The 16,933-nt window shown below is 45.1% G+C and overlaps 1 protein-coding gene across 2 annotated transcripts in view; it reads right to left on the bottom strand.

Moving 5' to 3' along the window:
- OPA3 (outer mitochondrial membrane lipid metabolism regulator OPA3) overlaps positions 1-16,933 on the bottom strand; it is a 49,080-nt gene that overhangs the window by 11,670 nt on the left and 20,477 nt on the right. The window contains exon 2 of one of the 2 annotated variants that reach the window (XM_010987581.3): positions 5,058-8,498. The exons of the other annotated variant lie outside the window; for it this stretch is intronic. Coding sequence (XP_010985883.1) covers positions 8,098-8,498 — 401 coding nt within the window. The 3' untranslated portion in view covers positions 5,058-8,097. Of the gene's footprint in view, positions 1-5,057; positions 8,499-16,933 lie in introns of those variants that run through there. 2 annotated transcript variants of the gene reach the window in all.

A 16,933-nucleotide genomic window follows, 5' to 3' on the forward strand; every position in this document is an offset into this window, starting at 1 on the left:
CACTCAGGACCATCAGTGAAGCAACGATCACACACCCCCCCCCATGCCAGTCTTCTTACCCTGAGGCTCTGACAAGAAGTTTTCCAAAAAGTATCCCCATCTCAGACAAAAGGGTAGTATGCAGATTCTTTGAAAGCACCTACAAATCACTAGTGAAAGACTGAAGAATAAAAAAAAGTGGATGCAGTGTATTAAAGAGTGGCTCCCAAAAGTGCCCATATCCCAGTCCCCAGATCTCGAGAAACTTGCTTTATACGACAAAAAGGACTTTGCAGATGTGATGAAGTTAACGATCTTGAGAAGAGGAATTATCCTGGATTATCCCCGTGGGTCATAAATGCAACCCAAAGTATCCTTATGAGAGGGAGGCAGGGGGAGATTTGATCACTGTGGTAGGTTGAAGGGATGTCCACCCCCAAATCCCTGGAACATGTGAATGTGGTCTTTTTGGCAAAAGGGTCTTTGCAGATGTGATTAATTTAAGGATCTCAAGATGAGCTCACCCAGGATTACCCAAGTAGGCCCTCAGTCCAGTGCCAAGTGTCCTTATATGAGGGGGAAGAGGACAAGACAGACACACAGAGGAGAAGGCCACATGAAGATGGAGACAGAGACTACAGTGATGCAGCTACAAGCCAAGGAAAGCCTGGAGCCACCAGAAGCTGGAAGAAGCTGAGAACAGATTCTCCCCCTCAAGCCTTGGGAGAGAGCACAGCCCTGCCAATACCTTGATTTCAGCCAGTGACACTGATTTCAGTTTTATGGCCTCAGGAACTGTAAGAGAACAAATGTGTATTGTTTTAAGCCCCCAAGTGTGGGGTCATTTGTCACAGCAGCCACCTGAAACTAATACAAGGGACAAAAGGCTTCGACAGATACAATTCTCATCAAACAATTGTATTAACAGATGCGATTAGTATCGTCGCAAAAGAAGATGATGAGAATGGCCAATAAGTACATATAAAGATGCTCAACATCACTACTCATCAGAGAAAAACAAATTAAAACCACAATGATAACCTATAATGAAAAAGGATATGAAAACGAATACATGCATATGTATGACTGAAACATTGTGCTGTACACCAGAAACTGACACATTGTAACTGAGTATACTTCAATTTAAAAAAACCACAATAAGATATCACTACATACTAACCAGAATGGTTAAAATTAAAAAGAAAAAAGAAAAGACTCAATATGAGCGGGGGAGGGTATAGCTCCGTGATAGAGCGCATGCTTAGCATACACGAGGTCCTGGGTTCAATCCCCAGTACCTCCATTAAATAAACAAACAAACGGACAAACCTGATTACGGTTTGAAAATAAAAACGGTACTACCAGTTGCCTAGAAGAAACCAAAAAATATTTTCAAGCTCTTGTTCAAAAGACTTGGTTTTGGTTGAAGGACGGACAAACAGTTGACAGGACAGGATGGAGAAAGAGGTGCTGTGTCCAGGGAACAGAGCGATGCTGCTGTCCGGTCTCAGGTGAGGAGGGGAAGTATGGACCGTTCCATGTACTTGGAGACGTCAGCCACCAGTACATTTGGAAAATGAAGAAGGCAGTTTCTGAACTTAAACTTGTCAAAAATCAAAACGCAATGCAACACAATCTCAGTGAATGACTTAAGCACAAAGAAAACCTCAATAAAAATATTAGAAGGTAGAGTTGGCGATACCAATTCTCAGGGTAATGGAGCCCTTTTCAAATAAAGGCAGAAAAAAGAAATGCTTGCAGGAAAAATGGCTAATAGATTTGGTTACTTTAAAAGGCAAAAACTTCAGTAGGTCAAAACACTCCAGAAACAAACATTAATTTCACAGATAGTGAAAACAGGCATTTTCCAAAAGCACTGCAAATGTCCAATAAATGGCTGAAAAGATGCTCCACCTACAGGTAAACAAGAAAACACAAATTAAAAGAAGGATGACATTCCACCGTGCACTTGTTTTGGGTTGAAAATTTTTTAAGTTTGATCATTGCAAGTGTTGACAGTTCCTCTGTCACTGCAGAGCTTTTAGGGAGCATTTTTATATTAACTATAAAAGTTTTTAATATATTCAGTCCTTTCTGCTCTTGGCATCTCCCCAAGGAAATGCTCATGCTGGCCAGAGAGGCACGTGCAGATTGCTCACTGTCACAAGAGGGAAGAGGTGGACAGCGACCAAGCACACAAAGGGGGATCTTAGGTAGGACTTGGCGTGGTCAGACCACTCCTGAAAGAGTTCTGCCAACATTCCCCCAAACTGGAGACAGGATTCCTTCCAGGGAGGGGGCTTTGGTTTCTCTGAAACAGCTGAACTTTAGGAAGAGACCATGCAGTTAAAAAAAAAAAAGTATCAAGACACATGGATATGCCCTCCGAGTGAGGCGGGCATCCTGAATGTGATGGAGCCCACGGTGCCCCCCAGGTCCATATCAGCCCTTATCCAAAGGGAGCCTGGCCTGGGCACTGCCATTCTGGGGGTGAGAGGAGCCCTAAGACCAGAGTCCCACATCCAAGCCTGCCACCTCCATTTGCCTCCTTCCTCCAAGATGTCCCAAATGAACACCAGGAAGTTTCCCTGATGGAGGAGTTGGTGAGATATAAAGAATGTCAGTTACACAGCATGAGGAGAAACCCCAGGACTGTCTTTCCAGCCCCCTGCTGACTACAATTCAGAACAAATAATCAAAGCCTGTCAAAGTGCACCCAAATCTGAGGTGACCAGGGGGTAGGGAAGGGCAGGGCTATCAGCATCTCACACTGGTTCTGCTGCAGCCGCACCATCTCAGGACCAGCGTGTCCCTTCTCGACGCACTGAGCAAAAATCTTGAACATCGACTCCCCACCTCCCATCACTCACCAAATCTTGTCTGCTCCATCTTTGAAATATTAATATGCCCAGAATCCCACTTCTCCCTACCTCTGCTGTTTCTGTCTGGTCCAGCCACCATTAACTCCCTCCTGGACAATCACAGTCACCTCGTCACTGGACTGGCGACTTCCACCTTTCCCACCCATAGTCTGTCCGACGATCCTGTTAAAACTAAGTCAGTTCACATCCCTCCTCTGTCAGAGCCGTCTGGTGGCTCCTACCTCACCCCAGAGTAAAAGCCAAAGTCTTCACCGTGGCCCAAGGCAGCCCACTTTATGTAGGTTTGTATAATATGTAAACAGGTGTGTGCTTTTCTTTACAAAATAGAATAAAAGTGAACAGAAAGCAACAGAGTGCATCACACATGGTAAGGGCAATTATTGTTAAGTGAAACTTTGGTTCTAACAAAGATATATAATATGTGATGTTACATAACACACAAAGTGGGTTTTATATGTTTAAAATACATATTAGGTATATATGATACATATATATAGTTTTTCTGCATGAAATGAAATACGATAAAGCAGGAAGTCTCAGACTGCATTGCACATATTAAGTGTAATTATTCAGTGAAATTTTAATTCCAATGCTAAATACACACACACAACATATAGTATATAATGTTATGTGACATATTACATAAAACATTTTTATATTCCATTACATACTATGTCACATAATGCATAAATTATGCTATTTTATCCTACATATATAGGGTGAATTGTGAATTATTAGATAAACACGTATATTGTGGATTATATAGACTCTGTCTCATTGTGCCTCACTGCTGGAGATTGAGATGGAGATTCTGAGATCTGCAGACAGCAGGGTTATTGCTGCATCTCCAGGAAGTAGCCCCTGTGGGTAGAGAGTGACGGGAGCAGGGCTTTGCAGGAGGAGCTGAAGTGCTCTTCAGGTGCAAGGGTCGATTCTACGGGGCGCCTGGAGCTGGTAAGACCCTCCAGAGTTGTGTCAACTGAGGCAAGGCGGCCGCCCTTTGTCTTCCTGTCCCCGTTGCCCATCTTTCTCCCCTTGTTTACTCTGTTTCAGGGGTCAGTAAACTCTTCACATAAAAAGCCAGATAGTAAATATTTTCATCTTCAAAGGCCACATGGTATTTATCAGAAATGACTCAACTCTGCCATTGCCGTGCAGAAGCACCATAAAAAATACAGAAACAATGGGTGCGGCTTCCAGTTAAGCCCCTATTTGCAAAGACAGGCAGCCCATGGCCTAAGTCCGCTAACCTCTGCTCTCTTCTGACAGCAGGACCTCTTGCTGTTCCAGGAGCAGGCCGACCACACACCTGCCGCAGGGCCTTTGTCCATACAATAACCTTTTCTCTCTCCCTGGCAGCTGCCCTCAGGGCTCCTCTCAAATGTCGCCTCCTCCTTGACTACCTGATCTAAATCAGTCATCCTCATTCCTCCTGAACGCTTTTTCTTCTCAGCTCTCATCAACCAAACACTGGATTAGTTTTTTTTCTTCTTTATGGTCTGACTCCTGCACTAGAAGTCGGCTCCCCGTGATGGTGACCTTGTCTAGTCCTGGCTAGTTCACAGCCACTAGAATGGGGCCAGGTGCGCAGCAAGTGCTCAGTAAACATTTCTCCAGCGAGCAGGCAGATGATGCTCACTTGAGTCTCCTTTGGACATGCCCTCTGTCTGTTGGGGCGGGGGGACCCCGACCTGGCCACACAGCATTATAGTGGCCAGCACAGAGACGACCGTATGGGCCAATGGATCAGGCGAGGGCTTTATGAAGTCTCTTTCCCCCTGGGGTGGCTATCCCCAGGCAAGAGCCAGCCCAGTAGGGAAATTAACACAGGGGACAACAGCGCCTGCCAGGAGATGGGAGAGGCAGAGCCCTTGGGACATCAGTTGAGGTTTTGTGAGCCAGTGTGAATGAGTTTCTGTTCTGAAAGCGCTGAGTCCCTCAGGAGAGGAGGAGTCTGGATTCAGTCTGGCCCTTTCTTCCCAAATAACGGTGGGACGGGACATGTAACGTTGGAAAAGAAATGTCTGTGTATGCATCTGTCCCCCCACCGGACTGTGAGCCCACGAGGGCAGGGTTGGGGCTGTCTCAGTCATGGCTGGGACCCTAGCACTAACACAGAATGTGGCAGAAAACATGGTGAGCACCTCGGTGACGGTTTCTTGAGTGAAATAATAAACGACGAACATTTTTCTAGGGTTAACAGAGATCTTTTTTTAATATGGAAAAAAATGCAGCAACTTGAAGACAAACAACTTGAATTCCACATTTATTCTAACCCCTCTCCCCATGTCGCGAATGTACACAAAATTTTAGTTAGTAGGAAACCAGAGTGCTGAAGCATCCTCTGGCCTCAGGCATTTGGAGAGGGGATCCTTTCCACTTCCACACACCCTCATCCCACCCCCACCCAGTGGGTGAAGCGGATGCATCCCGCAAGGTCTCGCCCCACGTAGGCACACGGCAGGGCTGAGTTTTGAGTCCCAGAGATGTGACAGTAGCATTGCCTTAGGGTCAGGACAGCGCAGGAGCTCGGACCCAGGCGCTCATCTTCATACCTCACCTCTGCTTCCTCCCTGCCTCTGTGACCTTGGGTAGCTGACTTTCCCTCTCTGTGCCTCAGGTTCCTCATCCAGAAAACAAAGAAAATAATGTTTGAGGGATTATGTAAAGCACTTAGAACAGTGCCAAGCACCTAACCAGAGCTCAAGAATCTCCATCAACTATGATAATGACCACACCTTATTGACCCGATGATGGGGAGAGGGTGGGCAGTCCCTGGGCTCCAGCAACCCATGCTCCAGAGAGGTCTCAGTGCCAGAGTGGACCCCCAGGGGTAATCATGGAAACAGGCACTGGGCCTGCTCATCTGGCTCCATTAATCACCCCTTCACACAGTGTAGCTCTGTCTCTTGCCTTTTCTCCCCTCACCACTTAATCCACTCAGGTCACTTCCAACTTTAAAGACACTCCCACCTGGGACCCAACCTCCTCAGCTCCCTCCACATCAGAGAAGGCTCTTCTAGAAGGAATTAAGGTGCTGTTTCAGAACTCCAGTGTCTTGGTTTTCTATCTGCGTAGGTCTTGTATCCAAATCATTTTCAATCCCCTGGGGAAGTGAGATGAGGGAGGAAGGAAGTGAGAGTCAGCCTCCCCCTCTCCCTTCACCTGCAGCTGCTAGGAAACGGGCCCACGTGGAATGGATCTAACCCCGTTCACTACAAGCTAAGATCTTGGGAGTGATCTGGGGCTGTTCTGATAGAACATGGAGGCCCCCACTCCCCACTATCAGTGCTGAGTCTGGGAGCCTCTGCCCCTCCCCCAGTAACCTACCTCCCTCTCCTCCTCCTCCTCCTCGCCCTGTATCCTCCCTGCGTCCCTCCCGGTGCTCTAGACTCTGCTCTCACTTCTTCATCACCTCACTGGCTTCATGGCCTTGGGCAAGTCCCTCTCTTCCCCTGGGCCTCAGTGTCCCCATCTGGGAAAGAGTTCACTGGATGACTCTCCACCACTCACCCTCATCAGAACTCTCTCAGCTTCTCTCCTAACTTTAATGAGCCTTATACCCATTTGAAGAGCCATATCATGATTCTCAGATGATTTCCTCACTCCAGGGCTCTTTTAATTAGGAAATATCTATAGTTTCAAAGAGAGAATACAGACTGGTGGGGCCCAGATCACCACCCCGCCCTTCCGCCTTCAGAGGTGAGCCCAGGAAGAGAAATCAGGCAGTGATGGGTGGTTCCTGGACCATTCCTCTCATCCTCGTGGTTCCCCAAATGACCCACGGGGTTGGCAGGAGGCGTGGTGGGTTGAATGGTGGCTCACCAGAAGGGGTGTCCCCATCCAACCCATGGAACCTGAACGTGAGTTTATTTGGAAAAAAGGTCTTTGTATGTGTAATTAAGTTACAGTTGAAGTGAAATCATCCTAGATTTTGAGTGGGCCCTTAATCCAATGACAGGAATCTTTAGAAGAGACAGAGAGGGAGAGAAGGCCACGTGAAGATGGAGGCAGAGACTGGAGATACGCGGCCACAAGCCAAGGAAGGCCGGAAGCCACCAGAAGCTGAACAGCAAGGAAGGCTCCTCCCCTAGAGCCTTCGGAGGGGGCGTGGCCCTCACGACACCTTGACTTCAGATGTCTGGCCTCCAGAACTGTGAAAGAATAAACTCCTATTGCTTTAAGCCACCGAGTTTGTGGAAATTAACAAAGAAGGTAAGACCGACTGGTGGCTTAGCCCAGTGGGATGCAGGGGGGCCTTGGGGCTACAGAGGCAGGAGGGCACCACTGCATGAAGGGGGACTGCTCGGCCATTCCAGAGCCCCGGGGGAGAGGGGCAAGGGTACACAGATCCATAGATTTGGACGGAACATGGAGGACGTGATCATCTAGTCCACAGCCGGTAGCCCCCTGAGAGCAGCTACTCAAGACAGTGCGGAAGGTAGGAAGGGCCCAGAGACTGAGGGCAAGGAAACAGGGGGCCGAGGCTGCAAGACAGATTAGCCCTAGGCAGGATCAATGTTTCCAGCAGAAGGGGGGCTGGGAGGGCCAGGAGAAGACCCCCCACACAGCCATTCCAGTGGGTTGTGCCACAGACTGAAGGATGACTGGGTTCTGTTGGAATATTCCATTTGGGCATCTCAGGGGAAGGTACCACAGATCAGGTTAAGGGGAAAGATATATTTGATGGATTAATTGAAGCCAGGATCCCCTTTTTTCTTCTCCCTCAAAGAAAGAGGGAGAAGAGCCCACCTTATATGGTGAGGGAGATAGTTCACTGGCACTGCGTTTGTTTCCTCACAACAGTCTGTACCAACTTACAAAGGGAAGGAGGTGTTCCGGTATAAAGGATGATCATCCCAGAAAAAGGTAACACTGTCAGGTAAATGGGGGACTGAGGTTGATTTGGCTGAAGTCTGGTTCCACTTTTTCTTCTGCGGGAAGAATGATCAGGTGGTCCAGCAGGCTGGGACCTCACAGGTCTGTGAGGAGTGGGGGTGGAGATGAGCACTGTGCACTGTACCAACGAGCCAGAGACTGGAGGGGGCTATTTTGGAACAAACGCTTTGCCTGCTGGGGGCTGGTCCCAGTGGAAGGTACCACTGGTCAGTGGGAGGTGACCTAATCCAAGTTCCATCAAGATCCTGTGGTTTCCACTGGGCCAGCACAGGCTGGGGTAGTGCAGGGAGAAGGCCACGTCAGGGCATACTGCCTAAGTTCATGCTTCAGTAGACTTCTACTCCTTGGATGTGGACGCTGCCCGGGATGTGGATGGTGGGTCCTGGGCGCGGAGCTGGGTGCGCACCTCTCGCATCTGCGCCTGCAGCTCCTCCAGGGCGCCCTGTGGCGGCGCCTCCTGCACCTGCGCCTGCAGGGCCTCCAGCGCCAGCGCCAGGTGGCCCACCTCGTCCTGCATCGCGGTCCAGGCGGCGCGCTGCTCCTCTTCCTTGCGACGCTGCTGCGCCTGGTGGCGCCAGTACTCGAGCACCAGGCAGCTGCCTCCCACGATGAAGATGGTGGCCTCACCCAGCAGCTCAGCGCCCAGCTCGGCGGCCGCCTCCTCGTTCAGCGGCTTGATGACCGTGCCCCGGAAGCCCATGATGCGCATCTTGGTCCGCATCTCCACCCAGTGGTACACTGCAGGGGAAGAGAGGGGTCAGGTGGTGCGCCAGGAGCCCCCTGCAAGCCCCGCCCCTCCGCGCCTTGGTGTCCAGGTTGGAGAAATGGGGACATGGCAGCCAGAATCACCAGGGGGCACTCGGAATAAGATCCGCACCTGCATGGCCCCAGGCGTGCCAGTCACCAGGCGTAGGGTGACCCTGAGGGCATCTTTTTAAATCTCCCAGAAGATTCTGCCAAGCTGCCAGGAATGAGAAACTCTGGCCTAGATGGGAGGTCCTCAGACTGGGGACCAAGCCCCTGGAAGGCCACTAGAAGCTCCCAGGGCACAAAGTCCTGGGAAGGTGTAAAAAAAGGGTCAATTACCAGAAGATCAGCCCCCTTACCAGAAGATCAGCCCCCTCTGCTCTTCCCTCAAGCCACCTGCCCTGGCACCCAGGGAAAAGGCGGACCTCCTTTCTTTCCAAATCTTCCCCAAATGCAGAATTAGGGCTGCAGTGGAGGGGGACCTCCTGGATCCAAAGAAAAGGTGGCTGATATGTGGGAACCAATGCTAAGCGTGTGAGCGCTGGATAACCAATCCTCTTTGCAAATTGGGTGGCTCCCATCCTAGATTTTCACCAACCTTGAAGATAGAGCTAGGAGTTGTGAGCTCTTTATGGTGAGGCTTTGGGCACATACCTTGGAAGAAGCTCAGAGGTGACTGGTGCTGCTGGAACAAAACCTTCCTTGCCTAGCTGCTCCTCTGTGAAGGAAGGTCTCAGCATTTGTCTTAGAAACCAAGGTAGAATTGAGGCTGAAGCCTGACTCACTTCTGTAATAGTTGCCATTCATCCAAGGACACATGACATTATTGTATTCTAGCCCATTTGGAGACTCATTTCCAACATATCATTTTACTTTTAATGTTTAATCATTATCCATGAATTCAAAATACTGAAAATGTTTTAAATTAATTGTGCACTAATACGTTTAACCATAGTTCAATCCAGAAGAAAACATTTTAATATTCAGAACTTTATGGTCACAGGAAATTTAACAAATTAAAATTTGAATTTCTGTACATATTTTGGTTGCTGATACATCATTCATCAGACAGAATTCCATGGGGAAGGGAACTGTAAATACAAGTTTAAGGACAAAAGGAACAAGGTAAAATTTCTGACTAAAAGAAGAACGTGTTCATTTTTTTTCTTCTAAACCAGACACTGGGGTGGGTGGGTACAGCTCAGCAGTAGAGCATGTGCTTAGCATGCACAAGGTCCTGGGTTCAATCCCCCCTACCTCCATTAAAAAAATTAACAATAATATGCCAGACATCAGCAGGCACCGAATCACGAGTGTGTGGATTGCACTAGATACTACAAAAAAAGGACGCACTGGATGTTTGAAAATGTCAGTATTCGTTAACACACCAGAAACTATATCCTCTGCATCTACTTGAACTTACGAAGTTTTAATTGTCAACTTGAAAATGCACTAGAGGGTATATAACTTCTCAATTTTTTTAAAGGAGTAAAATTAAAAAAAATTTTTAAAGCAGTAAAACTGTTTGTGGAGTTCTGCCCGGGGCTGGCGGTCAGATCGGAGGAGAGTACCCAGGGTCCCCTCTCAGTAACTGCCAGCTGCTGTGGCTACTGTTGCTACTAGTTGTTATGTAGATCCGATGTGGTGGGGTCCCTGGGAGCCAGGCTGTGGAGACCCCGCCCACACTGAGGTCCTAGCATCAGGTCTCCATGGGGTCCACCTGGGGTCCTGCCACCTGGCAATGACAGCCGCTCTGCTCTGAGTCGTCCATCCCCCAGCCGGAGTGCCTCTTCCACGCCCCCTTCTGCTGTCCTTATCCAGGCCCCGTCCTAGCTCTGACCAATGTCCCCTCTTTGACCTCCCATCACTCTGTGAATTGCCTTCAGAGCACCTATCACAACTGGGAATGGTCTTGTCATCCAGCCACTTGTTTGCAATCTTAAAGTTCCATTAGGTCCGATTTATTTAGTTTTGTTTTCATTTCTTTTGCCTTAGGAGACTGATCCAAGAAAATATTGTTACAATTTATGTCAAAGAGTGTTCCACCTCTGTTCTCCTGTAGGAGTTTTATGGTTTCAGGCCTTACATTTAGGTCTTTAAACCATTTTGAGTTAGTTTTTGTATACGGTGTGAGGGAATGGTCTGATGGGATTGTTTTACATGTGGCTGTCCAGTTTTCCCAGCACCGCTTGTTGAAGATAATGTCTTTTCTCCACTGTATATTTTTGCCTCCAGTGTCGAAGTCACGCCAGTTGGCTGTGGGCAAGGGAGTATTCTTCCCTAAGCCTTAGATCTTCAAATAAGGACCCTCCCACCCACAGGAGAGTATTGCTAAACGGACTAAATGAGATGATACGAAACCTTCTCAGTCAGGGCCAGGCTTAATACACCGCAACAAGGCCTTTGGAGTCATATGCTAGGCTGCAAAACAAGTCTTAACAAATTTAAGAAGACTGAAATCTTATCAAGCATCTTTTCTGACCACAACAGTAGGAAATCAATTACAAGAAGAAAACTGGAAAATTCACAAATATGTAAAGATTAAACAACATGCTACTGCACAACAAATGGGTCAATGAAGAAATCAAAAGAGAAATTTTTAAAATACTTTGAGAAAAAAGAAAATGAAATACAATATACCCAAGTTCATGGGATGCAGCAAAAGCAGTTCTGAAAGGGATGTTCATAGTGATAAACACCGATCTCAAGGAAGAAGAAAAATCTCAATAAACCTAACTTTATACCTCAAGGAACTAGAAAAAGGACAAATGAAGCCCAAAGATAGTAGAAGGAAGGAAATGACAAAGAACAGAGCAGAAATAAATGAAATAGAAACTAAAAAGACAATATAAAGGCTCAATGAAACTAAAAGCTGGTTCTTTGAAAATATAAACAAAATTGATAAATTTTTAGCTAGACTCACTGACAAAAAAGAGAAAGAAAATAAATAAAATCAGAAATGAAGAAGTTACAATCGATACTACAGAAATACAAAGGATCATCAGAGACTACTATGAACAATTATATGCTAACAAATCGGACAATTTGGAAGAAACGGATAAATTCCTAGAAACATACAGCCTTCTAAGACTGCATTATGAAGAAACAGAAAATCTAAACAGATCAATTACCAGTAAGAAGACTGAATTAGCAACTGAAAACTTACAAAAAATCAAAAATTTGGGACCAGACAGCTTCACTGGTAAATTCTACCAAACATTCGAAGAAGAATGAATACCAATCCATCTCAAATTCTTCCAAAAAACAGAATAGGAGGGAACACTGTCAAACTCATTTTACAAGGCCAGCATTACCCTGATACCAAAACCACACAAGGGCACCACAAGAAAAGAAAATTACAGGCCAACATCCCTGATGAACACAGATTCAAAATCCTCCACGAAATACTAGCAAACCGAATTCAACAACACATTAAAAGGATCATACACCTTAATCAAGTGGGGTTTACTCCAGGGATGCAAGGATTAAAAAGTCAATCAATGTGATACACCACGTTAACAAAATGAAGGATAAAAATCATATAGAAGATCATCTCAACAGATGAAGAAAAAGCATTTGACAAAATTCAGCATCCATTTATGGTAAAACTTTTCAACAAAGTGGGTATGGAGGGAATGTGCCTCAACATTATAAAGGACATATATGACAAGCCTACAGCTAAAGTCATACTCAATGGTGAAAAGCTGAAAGCTTTTCCTCTAAGATCAGGAACAAGACAAGGATGTCCATTCTTGCCACTTTATTCAACACAGTATTGGAAGCCCTAGCCAGAGCAATTAGGCAAGAAAAAGAAATAAAAGGCATCCAAATTGGAAAGAAAGGAATAAAACTGTCACTATTTACAGATGACATCATATATACAGAAAGCCCTGAACATGCCACCAAAAAACTGTTAGAACTAATAAATGAATTCAGTAAAGCTGCAGGATACAAAATCAATATACAGAAAATTACGGGGGAGGGTATAGCTCAAGTGGTAGAGTGCATGCTTAGCATGCACGAGGTCCTGGGTTCAATCCCTAGTACCTCCACTGGAAAAAAAACCCAAAAACCTAATAATAAATAAATAAATAAATAAACCTAATGACCCCATAAAAAATTTTTTTAAAAAAATTAAAGGCTTTTGAAAAAAAGTTAAAATATATTCATATATACAGAAAATTGTTTCTGAACACTAATAATGAACTAACAGAAAGAAAAATTAAGAAAAAAACTCATTTATAATTGCATCAAAAAGAATGAAATACCTAGGAATTAATTTAACCAAGGAGGCAAAAAACCTGTATACTGAAAACTATATGACACTGACGAAAAAAACTGAAGACTCAAATAAATGGAAAGATATACTGTGTTCATGGATTTGAAGAATTATTATTGTTGAAGTGTACATACCATCCAAAGCAACCTACAGATTCAATGCACTCCCTATCAAAATTCCAATGGCCTTTTTCACAGAAATAGAACAAATAATCCTAAAATTTGTATGGAACCACAAATGACCCTGAGTAGCCAAAGTAATCTTGAGAAAGAGGAGCAAAGCTGGAGGCATCACATACCCTGATTTCAAACTGTATTACAAAGCTATAGTAATCAAAACTATATGGTACTGGCATAAAAACAGACACATAGATCAATGGAAAAGAATTGAGAGCCCCAAAATAAACCCACACATATATGGTCAATTTTTAATTTATGATAAAGGAGCCAAAAATATACAATGGGGAAAGGATGGTCTCTTCAATAAAAGGCACAGGGAAAACCAGACAGCCATACGTTAAAAAAAAAAAGAAACTGACCAGTATCTTACACCATACACAAAAATTAACTCAAAATGGATTAAACACTTGAATGCATGAACTGAAACAATCAAACTCCTAGAAGAAAACATAGGCAACAAGCTTCTTAATATCAGTCTTGGTTAAGATTTTTTGGATTTCACACCAAAAACAAATGCAACAAAAGCAAAAATCACCAAGTCAAACTAAAAAGCTTCTGCACAGCAAAGAAAACCAGAAACAAAATGAAAAGGCAACATATAGAATGGGAGAAAATATTTGCAAATCATGTATCTGATAAAGGGTTAACATGCAACATACACAAAGAACTCATTTAACTCAATAGTAAAAACTTCCAAACAATTTAATTTAAAAATGGGCAGAGGATCTGAATAGACATTTTTCTAAAGAAGACATACAAATGGCCAACAGGTACCTAAAAAGATACTCAACATGATTAATTACCAGGGAAATGCAAGTCAAAAGCACAATGAGCTATCACTTCACACCTGTTAGAACAGCTATTACCAAAAAGGCAAGACACAGCAAGAGACGGTAAGGATGTGGAGAAAAGGGAACCCTTGTACACTGTTGGTGGGAATGTAAATTAGTGCAGCCACTATGGAGAACATGATGGAGGTTACTCAAAAAATTGAAAGTAGAACTACCATATGATTCACCAATTCCACTTCTGGGTATTTATCCAAAGAAAATTAAAAACACTAACTCAAAAACATATATGCACCCACATGTTCACTGCAGCTTATTAACAATAGCCAAGATATGGAATGGATGAATGGATTAAAAAATGTGGACTATATACACAATGGAATATTATTCAGCCATAAAAAAGAATGAATTCTTGCCATTTGTGACAATGTGGATGGAATTAGAGGGCATTCTGCTAGGTGAAGTAAGTCAGATGGAGAAAGACAAATACCACATGATCTCACTCGTGGAATCTAAAAACAAAACAGCACAGGGAACTATATTCAATATCTTGTAATAACTACAATGAAAAAGAATATGAGAACATATGTATATATATGACAGAGACATTGTGCTGTACACCAGAAACTGAAACAATACAGTAAACTGACTACATTTCAATTTGAAAAAAAAATAGTAAAAGCAAAAAAAAGACACGTAAAAATAAAACAAAACAAAACAAACAAAAACCTCAAGCTCATAGTCACAGAGAACAGATTGGTGGCTGCCAGAGGTGGGATGAAGGGATTGGGCCAAACAGGTGAAGGGGGTCTAAAGGTACAAACTTCTGGTTATAAAATAAGTAAGTCACAGGGACGTAATGTACAGCATGGCGACTATAGTTGAATAAAAAGTTCTCATCACAAGAAAAAAAATTCTATAACTACATGTGCTGATGGATGTTAACTAGCCTTATTGTGGTGACCATTTTACAATATACAAAAATATCAAACCACTGTGTGTTATATCTGAAGCTAATATAATGCTGTGTCAATTACAACTCAATTAAAACAAAAAACAAAAAAAAACTTGTCCAAGCCAGAAATATATAAGTACTGCCTTTGGGTTTCCAGGCCTCTGCCCTGATCCCGCCACCTCCCTGATCTCTGGCCTGGATCTCTCTCACCTCGTCTGCATGCAGCTTTCATACCTGAAGTCACCAGACTGAAACCAGCATCAGATCAAGGTACTCTCCTGCTTAACATCTGGCTTCTGCTGACTCTAGGATAAAGTCCAAACTTCTTAAAATGACCTAAAGGTCCCATGTGATCAACATACCTTTTACCACCAGTCCTCTATACATGTGGAATTATTTTCAGTTTTCAAAACATTTTGTATTCTCTTTATATACATGTTCTCTCTTAGCCCCAGGCTCATCTCAGTTGACTCCTCCTCCAGGAAGCCCTCCCTGGGCTCTCCCAGCCTCCTGGTACCCCAGCTCAGCCCTGCCCACTTGGGGCCACCAGTGTCTAGGGACAGGTCTGTCTCTCACAACAGACTCTGAGTCCTTGGATAGCACTGCTGTGTCCCCAGCACTATCCAGCACAAAAATGGACTGAGACTGGACACTCAGGGAAGGTTTGGCAAATGAAACAATAAACAAAAGAAACACATCAAAAATAAGAACTTTTGGTTGGTCATGAGCGCTGGGGTATGGAATGCTCTATCTATATTTTTTTCTTATCTGTGTTTTTACATTTTTCTACTTATATAAACATGGATTGCTCTTCTATTTTTAAAAATAAGAAAAAAATTCTGACTGCATATCCTTGGAACCACAGTTCTGATTCTAGGAATTCATAACCTTGTTCTTCAAGAAAGGAAGTAGAGATTTATAGAAATATCTGGATACCAGAGGAACATCCTGCCCCCTACTAGCCTGGCCCATTTAGTGGGGAGCTTCTTTCACCTGCCAAGCCAGGGAGCTGCTCTGCATTCAGCCATCCAGGGTGCACCCTGAGCACCAGCCACCCGAGGGGCTGCCCTGCAGGACAGACGGGACTCATGAGAGGGGAATTTACATGTGACTTTTGGGGCGAGAGGCATGTGAGTGGTGCATGACACCATCTGGTGACCCAAAGGTTTTTATGGTCATGGGACAGGGTCACTTGAAGAATCCTCATTGAGGACAAGACAGGTTCTAAGGAACCTAAACAGAAAGTACCTCAGTTGGCATCCGAGGAGCCTTTAGATCTGTCTCGGGAAGCTTCGCTGCTGCAGAGTGGGTGTGTGCCCGCCGAGAGAAGCCCGCAGGGCGGTGGACCCTGCAGCAGCCAGTGTCATGGGGCCAAGGGCACACTCCACCCAGCCCTCACTCCTCTCTCCTCTGCCTCCTGCTGTGACCATTCTCTAAAGTCTGCCCTCCCTGAGCCAGGAACCCTGGGGTAAGCGCAGGGGTAAGGAGGTTAGAAGGCTGGGATCTTCTGAGGGGAGATGAACAAGTGAGGTGGGCAGTGGGTATGGCAGCTTCCACACAGGAGTTTGAAAACTGCAGATCTACGGTCATAGACTGCAGCATCAATGTGGTGTATGATGACCAGCATCTCTTTAAAGAAAACAAATTTAAATTCACAAATGCCTAATTCCAACTATATAAAATTCTAGAAAATGCAAGCTAATCTCTAGCAGATTAGTGGTTGCCTGCGGATCGGGGGAGTTGGGGGCTGGGGCTGGGAGGACAAGAGGCACAAGGACACTTTGGGGGTGATGGGCATGTTCACTCTCTAGATTGTGGTGATGGTTTCACGGGCGTTCGTGTCTATCAAAACTTCTGTGTGCAGTTTAGTGTGTGTCAACTGAGCCTCAATAAGGTCATAAAAAAATAAAAGAAACAGAAGAGAATAAAATAGAACAGGAGAGACTAAGCAAGCCAGGAAGGAAGAGGAGTGGGCATCAGCCGGATGAAGGGACAAACACCACGGGAGATGAGGGGCGGTCCCCAGATGGGAGATAAGAGCTAAACCAGAGTGAGGAGCGGAGGGGGCCAAGGCGCCCCCAGGCAGGGAGCCCTGTCTCCCAGTTCTGCCCAGGCCCCGGCTGAGTTGTTTCCGGCCCCCAGGTGATCCACATGGAGGCAGCCATGCCCTGACCCCAAGAATGGCAGGTGGAGCTGCTGTGCGCTCTAATACTCCTTCCACTGGA

This window comes from Camelus dromedarius, chromosome 9 (genome assembly GCF_036321535.1).
Source record: "Camelus dromedarius isolate mCamDro1 chromosome 9, mCamDro1.pat, whole genome shotgun sequence".
Lineage (NCBI taxonomy): Eukaryota > Metazoa > Chordata > Mammalia > Artiodactyla > Camelidae > Camelus > Camelus dromedarius.